We start from the raw sequence: 16,229 nt of genomic DNA on the forward strand, positions 1-16,229 counted from the left end.
TTGCGAATGTGGTTCTAGTTCAAAATTCTATTTCTAAGTAAATTTCTAAAATTTAAAAATAGTTTGAATACAGATTACATTCAATATTAAGGGTTATATAGGGTCATGATAAAGAAGGATGCTGGCAGAATGCTACTTTTTGACCTGAATGGTGATTACATTGGTGTTGATTTTGTAAAAATTAAGTGAACATTAATGTTTTGCCTATTTTTTTATAATTTATAATTTTTAGAACAAGTTTACTTAATATAACGATAGCAGTGTTTTTTTGGATTATGGATTGTATATTTTGCTGTTTTAATACTTTCAAATATATATATATATATATATATATATATTTTTTTTTTTAATATATTTTATTGATTTTTTACAGAGAGGAAGGGAGAGGGATAGAGAGCTAGAAACGTCAATGAGAGAGAAACATCCACCAGCTGCTTCCTGCACACCCTATTGGGAATGTGCCCGCAACCAAGGTGCATGCCCTTGATTGGAATCGAACCTGGGACCTTTCAGTTCGCAAACCAACGCTCTATCCACTGAGCCAAACCAGTTTCGGCTCAAATATATTTTTTAACTAAGTTATTTTTAATTCAGATAAGAGAACTGAAAAATGCTTTTCTTGTTTACCTTCAGGGAAAATGATAAGTGTTCTGTTTCATGGTTTTGCAATTGAGGTGTCCTGTGAGCCTTACATCTTGAACATTGTTTGGTTCCTCTTGCAGGAACAGATATGCTAAAGCTACTCATATGATGATTTGTTAATTCTCTATTCCTTCAAGATAATATCACTGTCTTATATTTCATGTGTTATGTATGCTAACATGTACAAGTATTAAACAAGTCAATAGAATATGGAAATTTTTTTGATCAGAGAAGGGGACACCAGTTGGAACCTGACCTGTCCGAAGAAGTGTCAGCCCGACTCCGCCTGGGCAGCGGGAGCAATGGCTTATTCAGGAGGAAAATCTCAACACTTGACACAAAAGAAAAAAGTTGCTCAGGCAAAGAGAGAGATAAAAGAACAGATGATCTTCTTGAACTTACAGAGGTATTGTTTCACGTGTTGCTCAGATTAAGAGACATGTTTTTGAATAACAAGTTATTCAAGTCTTGAGTGACTGTTCTGAAGAGTTTCTCTAGGGTATGAATACATTTATGAAAGAAATCCGGCCTACAGACTATTCAGTCACTGGCTACATGGATCATTAGTGATCTGTGAAGATGGCCTAAGGGGTCATATTAGTGTTTAACAAATGTGGGTAGACATAATTGTTACATATCTTGGAATATAATGGATTCTTTGTATAGTCTTTCTAACATAAAATATTTTAGATTACATAGAATGGGTTTGGCATAAGGAATTAGTTCGTTGCAGTTTTAAGTGACTATGATTTACTAAAATTCTTTGTTGATTATTGCATATGAAAACAGTAAAAACTTATAGAAAACAAGGAAATGAAGGTAGTTAAAATTTTTAAAGTTGAGCTCATGTCTTGGCTTCTCCCCCTCCCCTGCTTTTATTTTTAAAACTCAATCTCAATTTGTTAAAGTTATAATCTTTAAAGTCTAGGTCTTCCTTAAACTTTTAAGTTCAATTTAGAGATATTATTACTCTTTACAGGCTTCTTCTTCATTGTCATCTTAGTGGTAGTCAGTCCTATTCAGTTTACCTCTTGATCATTTACTATATATTGTGCATGCAGGTGGAGAAAGAGCCATAAAATTACAAAATTGTGTGCAGTAGGGACAAGCAATATTAACTATATTGGTGTGAAATAATTTCTGTCGGGTTTATAGATTCACTCTTGTAGCTTAAATATGAATTTATCTGCATAATCCTTTAGATGAAGCCATCTGTTCACTAAGGACTCAGGGCTAGACTGCTGCCTAGTTTCCTAGTTTCGGCCTGTTTGTTTACTCTCCTCATATCAAGATGAATAGTGTGATTTCCTAGGTGAAATTTTATTACTTTGATGCAGTTCAATAAAAGTTTAGAAGGGAAATAAAGTATGAAGATACTCTTAGTAATAAGTTATTGTGAAAGGAGCAAAGGCTAGTAAGTTAGAAACTCCTGGGTTCAAATTGTGGCTCTGCCTGTTAATAATTCATAAGTTCGAGCACATAACCTAAATTCTCTGAGCATTGTCTTTCCTATAAAACGTATTTTCCGCCGAAACCGGTTTGGCTCAGTGGATAGAGTGTCGGCCTGCGGACTGAAAGGTCCCGGGTTCCATTCCGGTCAAGGGCGTGTACATTGGTTGCGGGCACATCCCCAATGGGGAGTGTGCAGAAGGCAGCTGGTCGATGTTTCTAACTCTCTATCCCTCTCTCTTCCTCTCTGTAAAAAATCAATAAAATATATTTTAAAAAAATGTATTTTCCCCATAAGCAGGAATCAATGATGTACTTCAAGCATCTGGTACCATGTTTGGCCCATAGTACTCAATAAATGGCAGTGGGATACTTGAGACTATACCTTAAATTTAAATAATATTAACACACTATTTTCAGAAGCTAACAATTTAACTAGCATTTTTTATAACCATTAGTAAGACTTTTGTAGTCTAAGTTTAAATCTTTTTATACATTAATTTAGTAAGTCCTTGAAGTGTTACAAAAGTGAAATTGGCTTTTTCAGTTTCATACTTTTCAGTATCTGATAGTGGCTTTATATTAAAGTAGCATCCACTGGACTTTCTAATTCAGGACATGGAAAAGGAAATCAGTAACGCCCTAGGCCATGGCCCACAGGATGAGATCCTAAGTAGTGCTTTCAAATTGCGCATCACTCGAGGGGATATCCAGACCCTGAGGAACTTTCACTGGCTCAATGATGAAGTAAGTTGTCTTCCAATGATGAAGTAAGTTATGCTTGACCAGTTACATCCATAACCAAAGTGGTATCTACCCAATTATAAGGGGTTGGTAAAGCAACTTTCAGTTTTACCTAAAACAAAAGCATCTTGGATTGTAGAGAGATGGTTAATTCTGATTATTTGCTGCCTTTAATTGGCATTATTTCCCTGTTCTGCATCTGTGCTTCGTTTCATCCACCACTTCATTCACTAGTCTTCACTAATGTTTTTATAAACCCTGGGTGCAGCTGATGACTGGAAGAAAGCAGCGAGTGATATTTTATTTTAGATGAATTTTTATAGGAGCTGTTTTAAAATAAAGGGATACGTTGATCATTATATGTACACTATATGTCTTTTTCTTTATTTCATTTGAGTGATAATGCAAAAATTCACCTTATTGTCATCTTGTGTCCTTACATATTTAGCTAAAGCTAGTTTTTAGTTCTTGCCAATTTTCCAGTTCGTCCTTTACCCAACTGCTCAGTCCCTCTTTTTTCTTTCTTTGCCTTTCTTTCTGCCTACACTCCCATGACTACTGACTATATATAAACAAATTCCTATAATACTAGTATGTTTTATTCCACATGGTAAGTTTATCATGTTTATTACATATTAAATTTAGAAAATACAGGGAAAATGAAAATAAGTGCCCCCACTAAAAAATTAAAATATAGTGTTGTATATTTCCTTTGAATTAATATTTTAAAATTGAGGTGTAATTTATATTGTATAGCAGAATTTACTTCCATTTAATATTTCTGCATATTTTTTGTGATAGTTATATACATCTTTTCATTATTGCAAACTTCCTCCTTAAGTTCCTTCTTTTGACTCTCTTACTAATATGTCCCAAATGTATAATTTCATTCCTTCTTAGTTCCTCCCATTTTGTACTGATTATTTTTATATTTCATCTTCTGCCATAGAAAGTTCTTTTATCCCCTTCTCTGGTACCTTCCCTTCACTAGGCTTCTTACTGTCTAATGAATGTGAATTCAGTTAGGTTAGAAACAGCTTTGTTAATGTACTTGCCATGTTCTAAAGTTGACTCTCTTGGTATTACAGGTGATTAATTTTTACATGAATCTTCTCATGGAAAGAAATAAAAAACAAGGCTATCCAGTACTTCATGCATTCAGTACTTTCTTCTATCCCAAATTAAAGTCTGGGGGTTACCAAGCAGTGAAAAGATGGACCAAAGCGGTCAATCTCTTTGAACAGGAACTAGTTCTGGTGCCTATTCATCGGAAGGTACATTGGAGCCTGGTGGTGAGTCGACAGGGTTAATTGTTCGGAATTTGGAAAATGACCATTTTCTTTCTTTCTTTTTTTTTTTTTTTAATTAAATTATTATTTTTGTACATATACCAATGTCCCCCCTCCCCCCCGTACATACCCTCCCTCCCCAGAGTTTTGTATCCATTGGTTGTACTTATATGCATGTATACAAGTCCTTCGGTTGATCTTTTATCTCCCCCAGATCTCCCCAACCTCCCCGCTGTAATTTGACAGTCTGCTTGTTGCTTTACTGTCTCTATATCTATCTTTTGGTTCTTCAGTTTATAATGTTCTTTATCATCCATAAATAAGTGAGGTCATGTGGTGTCTCTCTCATTGACTGGCTTGTTTCACTCAGCATGATGTTCTCCAATTTCATCCAGGTTGCTGCAGGAGAATTTTTTTCTTTTTTATGGCTGCATAATATTCCATTGTGTAAATGTATCATAGTTTTTGGATCCAATCATCTGCTGATGGGCACCTAGGCTGTTTCCAAATTCTGGCTATTGTAAATTGTGCTGCTATGAACATAGGGGTGCATATATTCTTTCTGATTGATGTTTCTAGCTTCTTGGGATATATTCCTAGGAGTGGGATTACTGGGTCAAATGGGAGTTCCATTTTCAGTTTTTTGAGGAAGTTCCATACTGTTCTTCACAGTGGTTGCACCAGTCTACATTCCCACCAGCAATGCATGAGGGTTCCTTTTTCTCCGCAACCTGGCCAACACTTGTCGTTTTTTGATTTGTTGATGTTGGCCATTCTGACAGGTGTGAGATGGTACCGCATTGTTGTTTTGATTTGCATTTCTCGGATAATTAGTGACTTTGAGCATGTTTTCATGTGCCTCTTGGCCTTCCTTCTGTCTTCTTTTGAGAAGATTCTATTTAGATCCATTGCCTATTTTTTAATTGGATCATTTATCTTCCTTTTATTAAGTTGTGTAAGCTGTCTGTAGATGTTGGAGATTAAACCTTTATCAGTGATAACATTTGCAAGTATGTTCTCCCCTACAGAGGGCTTTCTTGTTTTGTTGATGGTTTCCTTTGCTGTAAAAAAGCTTTTTATTTTGATGTAGTCCCATTTGTTTATTTTCTCTTTAGCTTCCATTGCCCTAGGGGAAGTATCAGTGAAGAAGTTCTTTTGGCATATGTCTGAGATTTTGCTGCCTGTGGATGCCTCTAGTATCTTTATGGTTTCCCGTCTTATGTTTAAATCCTGTATCCATTTTGAGTTTATTTTTGTGAATGGTGTAAGTTGGTAATCCAGTTTCATTCTTTTACATGTATCTGGAAAATGACCATTTTCTTAAATAATGAAGGCTGCACTTTTCTGTGAACATTCATACTGTATGTTAAAGGCACACTCTGCAAAGTCCCTTCTTGGTTCTTGAGTCGGAACATCTTAGAAAGATAGAAGAGAGTTGCTTTCGCTGAGTCACCAAATAGCTTTCATTTTTAATAGGAAAGAGTTTTAGTACACATGGGTCATTTATTTGTTTTGTTTACAAGATGGTAGAGGTTAGTTATAGAAAAGTAAAAGTATAAAGAAAAAAGCAAAAAAATCTCATTAGTCTGAGAGGACCACTAGTGTTTTGGGGGTTGAGTTTTTAAGCCTTTCTGTAGGAATAGAAAAGTTTTATAGAAATGAAACTCATCTCATCTGTGATGTTTAATAAAAATTGGAAGCCCGATGCATGATTTGTGCAAGAATGGGCCTTCCTTTCCCTAGCTGCTGGCACCACCTTTCCACTCCAGTCCTGCCTTCCCATGCTGCCCAGAGGCCCTGAGCGGCTGGGGCAGTACAGAATGCCTGCATTGTTGCCATGGCGATGATGCAAGTGTCCCACCCCACCCTGGCCACTTGGTGCCTACATATGCTAATTAACCCACAAGCTTTGTTGGGTTAATTTGCATACTCATGCCTGATTGGCTGGTGGGAGTTGCAAAGGTACAGTCAATTTGCATCTTTCTGTTTTATTAGTGTAGATGTGTCTTAGAGATCCATTCATGTTGGTACATGTATTGACTTTTTACAATAAAAGATGCTTTTCTTTTTTAGAAATTCTCACTCCTGTTATGATTGTTTCTATAATATGTGTTGCATTTTTCCATTATAGGTGATAGACCTAAGAAAAAAATGTCTTAAATATCTGGATTCTATGGGACAGAAGGGCAACAGGATCTGTGAAATTCTCCTGTAAGTAAAGGCTAAAAAACTTCACTGCTACCTCATATGCTCTTGTTAGGTGATCTGTCTTCAGTCTAATCCTATAGTCTAATCCTATAGTCTAATGTGAAGTCAAGGCTATCTTCCCAGGTGTTCAGGACCTAACTTGAACCCACTGTTTTGTTTAAAAATAACCTAATATCTGATCTTAACTGAGAAGTCTTGTTTAGTAGCATCATTGAAAGCAAATTCGTCTTGTGTTATAATGTAAAATATATCTTATTAAAATCCTGGGATTTGAATTAGATTTATTTGGAATACATTTTTTTGAATGATGCCCGGCCAGTATGGCTCAGTGGTTGAACATCGACCTGTGAACCAAGAGGTCACAGTTTGATTCCCTGTCAGGGCACATGCCCGGGTTTCAGGCTCGATCCCCAGTGGGGGGGTATGCAGGAGGCAGCAGATCAATGATTCTCATCATTGGTGTTTCTCTCTTGCTCTCCCTTCCTCTCTAAAATTAATAAAAACGTTTTTTAATATAGTATGTGGTCCATGTTCTGATTTTATTTCCTTATCCAGAAAACCAGTTAGGGTTCATGCATGTATTTTATGTCTTTAGTCACCTTTAATGTAGAATAGTCTTCCTGCCCTTTTTTTTTATTTTAATTGAGATTGGCTTTGTATCTTTTTTTAAAAGTCCAAGCCAGTTGTTTTGTTTTATATCTGTCTTTAAGTGAGAAAAAAAGTTGTAAAATGAAGTCCATTTTTTAATAGAATAAAATGTATGTTGTTTTTTATTTGAGAGAGAGAAGGGGAGAGAGAAAGAGAGAAGCATCAGTGTAAGAGAGAAACAGATGGGTAGCTTCCTGAATGCGCCCCAACCAGGGATCAAACCTGAAACCCTTTTGGTGTGTAGAACAAACCTCTTCATGCATGGGTGGATGCTCAACCACTGAGCCATACCAGCCAGCCACAGCAAACTATTAATAGTTCTGAAGTGGTTATTATGGATTTTACATTTATATGTTTTAACTTTTAGAAATTAAGCATGTACAATTTTTGTAAGCAGAAAAGAACTCCAAGTTGTCTTTAAGGGATTCATCAATCCATTTTTTTTTTTTTTTTTTTAGTCAGTATTTGCAGGATGAAAGTAAGACCAAAAGAAACGTTGATCTGAATCTTTTAGAGTGGACGCACTATAGCCTGAAGCCACATGTAAGTGTTGAGCATCTGTATTTCAAATACTTCTTTGCACTTTCCGTCAGAGGCATATTACTTATGCTTGATCTCCTCCCTCCCTCCCTCCCCTCACACTCACCCGCAAGCATGCATTCTCCTGAAGTGTATGTACATCTTAAGAATTATCTACTTCTTAATCTTTTTAACCAATATGTTTGCTGCTTAGCTTTATCTTCTTGCTTAAATTATAAATGTTAGGTACATGCTCATATCTCTCGAAAAATTGAAGAAAAAAGAAAATTCTCAGTAAATTCAGGTCAGCTACTTTTCTTGGTAGGCCCTAATGAAAATTTGAAGTTCTTGTTCAAAACTTATTTGAACATTTTGTATATTTAGTTCTCAGGGTCCCATGTATGCTATTGTATTTGTGAGCGTGTTTGGGTCTTGCCAGATTTGAATCTCATTCAGGGTTGAAAAAGGTATACATCTTTGAGTCCTAATGGCTTCATTTTAAAGTAAAGTACATTAATTCAGTTTTAGCCCTAGCCTGTGTCTATCAGGCCAAAACCATTTTCATTTCTAAGTTGAATAATTAGAAAGGAAAACTTTAAATTTTCCTGAGGAGAGCACAGATATAAGAAGTCTGTTAGGATGACGACTGTGTTCTGGGAAATGTAACAAAGAAAACAAGTTCTCTTTATTTGTATACTAGAGACCAGGTGCATGAAATTTGCATGCTGGGGGAGGGGAGCAGGGGTTCCTCAGCTCTTCCTCTGCCCTCTCATAGTCCAGGAGCCCTTGGGTATGTCCAACTGACATCCAGGGGAGCGGGCCTAAGCCAGCAGTCCGACATCCTTAGCATTGCCACAGAGGTGAGAGAGGCTCTGTGCTCACCAGCCATGACCCCGGCTTCTTGCTGAGCGGTGCTCCCCCTGTGGGAGCGCACTGACTACCAGGGGGCAGCTCCTGCATTAAGCGTCTGCCTTCTGGTAGTCAATGTGTATCATAGCGACCAGTCATTCCGCTGTTCAGTCGATTTGTATATTGGCCTTTTACTATATAGAATTGACAACTATAGTTCTTACCAGTCTGTAAGAGATGCTGGGTTTGAAAGAAAAGTGAGAAGTACCTACCAAATGTATGTGTGGTGTGCATGTTAAACAAATTTTCCACAATAATCATCTGGATTTCCTTGACTAAAAATTGAGTTGCTTTCATCTAGTATGTTTTCCAGCAGTGGAATCAGACTCTCTTAAGCTCTTATTCCCTTGTGCTCATTATAACAAAGCCAAAGTGTGTGAGGGGCTGGCCCAGATTAGTGCAACGAGGCTGGGGAATGTGCGTTTACTACCTCACGTGGGGTTATGGTACCCTTTTGCCTCAGCACAGAACTGAGAAGCAAGGTAAGGTTTCCTAATTGGTTAGAGCCTATGAGAGCTTTTTTTAATCCTCCCCTGCTTGCAGCTCTGGGGATCCAGAGCGGTTGTCTTATTCTCCTTTAGGGAGGAGAAGCTTAACTCTTACAATACTGAAGTAAGTTAGTTGTCTTGTAGACATATTCTGATTGAGCCACATTAGCTCTTTTCAGAATTTATAAATTTCTGAAATAAATCAGACTAGAATTTCTTCTTTCAGTTTGGTTTCTTCATATGAAAGCCGAGATGAAACTCTCTCTTTCCTTTTTCTGTTTGCTTCTGAAAAACATTTTCTATGGGGTCACAAACTCCATGCCATGGTTAGGATTTTAATGCCACGTAAAGACTAATTTGTGTGTGTATGTATATGTGTCTATTTTGTATATGTTTAATATTTACCTTTATAATGTTTATCCACAGTAATATTTAGAAAAAGTCAAAGGAGTTTGTATTTGATGAAATTTTACCTCTTCTTCTCTTCCTTTTTTTTTTTTTTTTTTTTTTTTTTTTTTTTTTTTTTTTTTTTTTTTTTTTTTTTGTAATTTTAGGAGATTCCTCAACAGTTGAATGGGAGTGATTGTGGAATGTTTACTTGTAAATATGCAGATTATATGTCTAGGGACAAACCTATCACATTTACTCAGGTGAGTGAAGACTCTTCCCCATCCACTTGTTACTAAACAAGATAAACTTAGATCGCGTTAGCGCCTGGTGCACATTAAGATCTTAATAATGGTAGCTGTGCTGCTGTCACTGCTGTAAACTTGGCTGTAGCCCTACTCTTGCTAATATGAGGGTTTGTTACTGCATCTGCCCTCAGGTTTTTCCTAGTCTTCATGATCATGGGGTCAGTATGCTGTCTTTCACCTCCAGTGTTCACTGGTTTCTGAATGTGACTGATATTTTTAGCTGAAGGAGGCAGGTAAGAATAGGTAACTGCAAGGGGAAATCAGGCCTTGTAAGCCACAGATCTAAGCTGTAATTATGAATTCTGCTTTTCCCTTCTAGTCTAGTTATTATTGGTTCCCCAAGTTCTGTATTTGAGTGAAAATTAAAATATGTTGGAAACGGCCGAAACTGGTTTGGCTCAATGGATAGAGCGTCGGCTTGGGGACTGAAAGGTCCCGGGTTCGATTCCGGTCAAGGGCATTTACCTTGGTTGCGGGCATATCCCCAGTAGGGGGTGTGCAAGAGGCAGCTGATCGATGACTCTCTCTCATCGATGTTTCTAACTATTTCTCTCCCTCTCTGTACAAAATCAATAAAATATATTAAAAAAAATAAAAATAAAAATAAAATAAAATATGTTGGAAACGAGAATTTGTGTTTGTAATAGTGGATTCTCAACCTTTTTACAACTGAAGAAAACCCCCTTTAAAAATATATTTCTTGCCCTAGCCGGTTTGGCTCAGTGGATAGAGCGTCAGCCTGCGGACTGAAAAGTCCCTGGTTCGATTCGGTCAAGGGCCCATGCCTGGGTTTCAGGCTCCATCCCCAGAAGGGGGCATGCAGGAGGCAGCCAGTCAATTATTTTCTCTCATCATTGATATTTCCATCTCTCTCTCCCTCCCTGAAATCAATAAATATGTATTTTAAAAAATATATTTTTCTTAACCACAACTCATTTTGATAGATGTTGTCTACCAAACTGTACTTACTGACTAGTAGGACTGATAACCCCATTCCAAGCTTTGGGCAACATGAAAGAACCAGGGTTCTAATGTGGAATTAATACTGTTCCAGTCTGAAATAAAGACACTTATTATGAGCTTCATCAGTTTTACTAAGAGTAAATGTACAGTTTTTTTGCTACATGTTTTGAGCTATTTAAAATGTACAAATCCAAGAAGAAGAAAAAAGTACAAATCCATGACATAAGACTTTTAGGTGGGAAACCACTAGTGAAGGGGCATATCCAGCTATTTATAATGAGACGCCAGGAATACCTCTAGGGCTTAACTTCGATTTCATAAAAAGGACTAGTTGAGTTTCAGATGATTTTGGATTTACCTTGTATGTTGCTGCTTTGAAAATTGCCCCATGTAGTGATTATCAGTTATAGGGGTGTCGAACTCAATCAGAGAAGGGGCCAAAATCTAAAATCCAGCCTAAATCGCGGGCCGAATGGTTTACTGAACAGTCATAAACTGTCATTGTGATGGAAACGCAGCGGAGTGCAGTGATGACAGCGCGGTGCGGGCCACATTGCAAGGCCTGGCGGGACGGATTTGGCCCGCGGGCCTTGTGTTTGACACATGTGAGTTAAAACAATAACATTATGCAGAGAATCTCATTTTTAAAAAATATATTTTATTGATTTTTTTACAGAGAGGAAGAGAGAGGGATAGAGAGTTAGAAACATCAATGAGAGAAAATCATTGATCAGCTGCCTCTTGCACACCCCCTACTGGGGATGTGCCTGCAACCAAGGTACATGCTCTTGACCGGAATTGAACCCGGGACCTTTCAGTCCGCAGTCCGACGCTCTATCCATTGAGCCAAACCAGTTTCTGCAAGAATCTCATTTTTTGATGCTTTTAAATAAGTGGTTATTCTGAGCCTAATGACATGAGATTCGAAGGGGAGAAGTTGCTATTTGAACAGTATTGGCAATGCACAACATTTGGTAGAGCAGAAAGAAATCTGCCAAATCTATTTATTACTTAAATAAAGTTCAAGTTTTTCTCAGAGAGAGAGCAGAATATTTTGAGAATGTTTTGAGAAAAAGATATAAGTAGAAAAAGTGATCTATTGTGCCACTTCTTAGATATTCCCATTTTTGGTACATGTTTCTGTTATGAGGTTGTTGGACTTTACTGTATAATTCTGCATATTTTCCTTAACATGTAAAATACTAATGAAACATATAATAATAAACATTATAGACCTCCTTTTTCATGGCTTCATGAGTCTGTATCAGAATGTAAAAAAGTTAAGGCATACCTAATGGACATGGCATCTTACATTATTTGCATGATTGCACTTAAAAGTTGTTGATGCTGTGCAAGCGAATTAATGAATATGTTTTGGTGGATTCTTTGCAGCACCAGATGCCTCTCTTCCGGAAAAAGATGGTGTGGGAAATCCTTCATCAGCAGTTGCTGTGAGAATGCCCGGCCCAGTCCCTTAGCTGCTGGTGGTTCTTTCATGGACGAACGTTTTCATATACCTCATGCATTGTGGGTTTAAAAGTCCCTGCACCGCCTGTTCTCACAGGTACTGAGCTGTCAGACATGCATGAAGGCCCTGCACCCTAGTGTTCTGACTTGGTATGCGAAGGGCTGCTTGCGACCTGTTTGTAAGACTGTGCCTGCTCAGAGCCTGGACTATTCAACCCACATAGGAACAAACGCTAATTAATACTTTTTTTTAAAAGATTTTCCCCCCCCTGTGAATGTGGAAAATGCAGGTTTTATTCTATGAGATGTTGTTTTCTGTGTTTGTTCACGTGTATTCATTCACTCACTCATTTGCATACATAATGGGCAGTGGCTGTTTTCTGCTGCTCTTTTACAGTTAACTTTGAATTGTTTGAACTATTTATTTCTGAAAAGAATGTTAATCAAGCTGCCATTCTCTGCTGAAGATGTAGAGGGAAAGCAGTGAGGGTGAGAGGAAGGAAGTGTTAATTGACTTCTCTGACCTTGGAGCAGTAACTGCCAACTTGAAGCTGGAGGTCCTTTTTTTTTTTTTTTTTTTTTTTTTTTTTTTTTTTGAGGTTTGAAAATGCCAGGAGAAGTGCTGGGTGTGGGGCTCTGATTGCCTTTCAGAGGAAGGCAGAGACTCCGGCACCGGCACTGGCAAGGTGTCGGAAAGTGGGACTGAGGCCAAGAGACTCTGGCTGCCTAAGCATCTTCCGAAAACTGTGATGGTCATCTAGAGAGATTTCCTTTCTGGAAATGAGGTGACTGCTGCTCTTGAAACTGGATTTGAAGTAACTAAACCCTGATCTTCATTTGCACCCTAGATCTGGTTGAGGATAAACCTCAGAATTGTAAGGGCTGGCCTGAGCTGTTTATTTCAAAAGGGTCTATTCAACTTAAAGCTATTTTTCCCTCAAAGTTTTTTGTTTTTTTTTTCTTCTATATAGAAAGCTGAAATTAAGTTTTGTATTCATTAGGATTTACATCCCCCACCCCCTCCTTCCACCCCTACTGAAATTTGTGGAAGAAAATTTAGTACTTGGCTCTGAGGTTACAACAATCTATTTTGCATATGAAAGTTTGTATTTAACTTTTTTGTTCATTAAAAACTTTACAGTGGTTATGCATTTTTAATTTCAGAAAGTTTAGAATTGGTCAAAACATATTTTGCAAGATCTAGTGCCTAGTGTTGCTTTTCCGATGTAATAAAAGGTTGCCTGGCAGAACTTGAAAAGTATATGCTGAAATGATTTCTAACCCTTCCCCTACTAAACTCCCAAACTTATCCTGGTACACAAAAGCAAGAGGTAAAGCCAGAAAATGCGGGCATGTGTTAGCTATGAGTGAACATGTCTGCACCCGGAGGGCCCGGCTGCTCAGAGGCGTGCTGTTGCAGCCAGTGTCCCTGAGACGGGAACGTTTAGGTGTGGGACCTGGGGCTTGTGATGTGGATTAAAGTGTTGCGCCTACTTGCTGGGCAAACCAGGGGACGTGTGCTTTGGTGGTGATTCAAGAAAGAGCCAGCTGTGCCACATCTCCCTCAAGCTCAGGCTGCACAGAACCCTTCCTGCAGCTTCGGTTCCTTCCTCGGGGTTGCTGGATTGCAGCCAGTGAGCACCGGGATCGAGCCGCTGGCACAGCCGAGAAAGAGATTGACTGGGTAGCATTATACTGAAAACCTGGCTCCCACTTAGCGCTAGTAAGTTCACCTGGCAATGTAGTACCTTGGTCAATGTTTGTACCGTGTGGGGTGGGTAAATCCTGTCAGGAATGGCAGTCTGGGTTCTGCCCATATGACTGAGGCGTGGGTGGGGGTTTTTAATGTATTTGTATTACATTCCAAGCATCTGAGGGCCTTCATAGAGCAGCTGTTTCCCAGGACATAATGAAATTGGTAAGAGCAGAGTTAGAGAATGGCATTCTACATAACCCAGACTTCCAGAAGTTATTTTGAGATACTCATGCTTCTCTAGGCACTGACATGTCTGTCTTGTTGCAGAGAAATTTGTTGGTAACAGAATTTTTATATCTAAACATTTATGATAAAAGCAGTCAGGTGATAAGGTAATGATTTTATCAACATACCAATAGTGAAACTATCAATATTAAAGTCAGTGAGATGATGTATATTTTTTATTATAGCAGTTTGAGGGTCTTAGGCAATCTCAAAAGAATTGATTAAAATAGGAAAAACCCCCACAGTTGATGAGCAAATGTCTTTCTCATGTTTGACCTTGTACCAGAGTTGGGATGCAGGTGAGGGGAAAGACTTGGGGCAGTGGAAGATGTCTGGAGGGCCCCATATTCTACCTTAGTTTCCCAGGAGATAAGCTGCTAGACTTCCTACTTTTTCCTCCTCTGAACTGTGAAACACAGCTTGCTCTGCCCAGTGGTAATGTTTGCTGCATGTGGAGGAGTTGCTTGGTGCTGGGACCAAGCTGTGGGTGTGGGGAGGATGTGTCCTTGGAGATATATTAAACTCATACAATAAATAAACAAGGTAGAGTAATTTAAGTAATAACATTAGTAATGTAGTGCAGCTACATTGTTTAAATTGGCTTTTATGAACTAATTGAGAATCTAAATTCTTTATGGTAGTTTCTTCAAGAAAAACTCTAAGGAACCAGTATTTAAACAACTTTTGGTACTTGTTTTTAAGTTGGGAGATCTAGCTGACTATATTCCTTCGATAATTTTTTAATTTAAATTTACCGAATATATACAAGGAAAGGGTTTGGGTGTTTGAAATAGGTGTTCATTTTACTTATTTATCGATAAATTAATCTCTCTTTTTTTAAAAAAATATTTTTTATTGATTTTTTACAGAGAGGAAGGGAAATAGAGTTAGAAACATGGATGAGAGAGTCATCAATCAGCTGCCTCTTGCACGCCCTCTACTGAGGATGTGCCCGCAACCAAGGTACATGCCCTTGACTGGAATCGAACCCGGTACCCCTCAGTCCGTAGGCTGACGCACTACCACTGAGCCAAACCAGTTTTGGCAAATTAATCTCTTTAATTCATTGGATTTCACTTTTTTTTTATTGCAATGATAAATGTATTTCATATTGTGTGTCATGTGAGTATGTGTGGACACAAAAGTTTTACATAAACATTACTTGTTCTTGCTATCTTTTGAATTTTATCTTGATATTTTAAAAATGTGCATTGTGACCTCCAAATTGATTTCTAAACAGTCTAATAGATGGAAATCCAGTTTGAAAAACACTGCTCTAAATAAACTGGCAGCAAGATGCAAATTATATGTAAAACTGTAAAGCTTGAGACTGCAAAGATGGGATAAATATGAAGCTGTTTTGAGATTACTCAATCTAGGAAAACAGGCCAGAAGCTCAGCGAAAATGTGTGTTATAAATAGTCCTTGTCCTTTAGGGTTTTACATTGATGTTTCCTAAAATCTACCTAATGAAAGACTAACATGCTAATTGACCGTATCTTTGTGATGCCCACCAACTAATCAGGAGTGACTAAGCAAATGAACCCAACAAAGATGGCAGGTTAATTTGCATACACAGACTCTGAGCAGCTGGGGGTGGGGCAGGATGCAGGCGGTTAGCACCACCCCAGCCTCTGGGCAGTGTGGGAAGGCAGAAAGGCGGCTCTGGCCACAGCCAAGGCGCTGCCAGCAGCCAGGGGAAGAAAGGCCCATTCTTGCACGAATCTTCATGCATCGGGCCTCTGGTCTGTTAAGTAAAAGTCCTAATCTATATAGGATGTAGATCAAAGGATTCTATGGCTCAATGAATGTGTGTGCCATGTGATACATAGTAAACAGAATGAATTAATGTCTTAACCATTTCTGAAAACCTGGACACTGAGCCCTTCTCTGTGACACCTGTGGAACTTGTATGGATACACTTTGGAAAGTGTCAGGAGAGGCAGCACAGAGATCTTGGAAGCAAGTGTTGCTTCCCACCCCACCCCAAGCACACATATTGCCTTCTGAAGATCATGTGGTGATCCTAAAGTCTGTGATTCTCATATTTTAATTGTATCTGTACTAGGTGTTCATAGCAGAAAAAAAAAATAAGAATTTTGCAAACTCACCATCCAGAGTTAATAACTTCATATTAACATTTTGGTATAAATCGTGGACTTTGGCATATACTCCTCCATATGTGTCGTAGTGTGTGTGCTGTATATGCTTGCGCATGTATATATTT

General features: G+C 38.2%; 1 protein-coding gene across 1 annotated transcript in view; it reads left to right on the top strand.

Annotated features, from left to right (window-relative positions):
• Positions 1 to 13,279, top strand: part of SENP2 (SUMO specific peptidase 2) — a 35,749-nt gene extending 22,470 nt beyond the window's left edge. The window contains exons 11-17 of the mRNA XM_036448080.2: positions 872 to 1,048; positions 2,707 to 2,838; positions 3,924 to 4,127; positions 6,256 to 6,335; positions 7,439 to 7,523; positions 9,451 to 9,546; positions 11,947 to 13,279. Coding sequence (XP_036303973.1) covers positions 872 to 1,048; positions 2,707 to 2,838; positions 3,924 to 4,127; positions 6,256 to 6,335; positions 7,439 to 7,523; positions 9,451 to 9,546; positions 11,947 to 12,009 — 837 coding nt within the window. The 3' untranslated portion in view covers positions 12,010 to 13,279. The remainder of the gene's footprint in view (positions 1 to 871; positions 1,049 to 2,706; positions 2,839 to 3,923; positions 4,128 to 6,255; positions 6,336 to 7,438; positions 7,524 to 9,450; positions 9,547 to 11,946) is intronic.
• The last annotated feature ends 2,950 nt before the right edge of the window (positions 13,280 to 16,229 follow it).

This window comes from Pipistrellus kuhlii, unplaced genomic scaffold (genome assembly GCF_014108245.1).
Source record: "Pipistrellus kuhlii isolate mPipKuh1 unplaced genomic scaffold, mPipKuh1.p scaffold_m20_p_2, whole genome shotgun sequence".
NCBI classification, from domain to species: Eukaryota; Metazoa; Chordata; class Mammalia; order Chiroptera; family Vespertilionidae; genus Pipistrellus; species Pipistrellus kuhlii.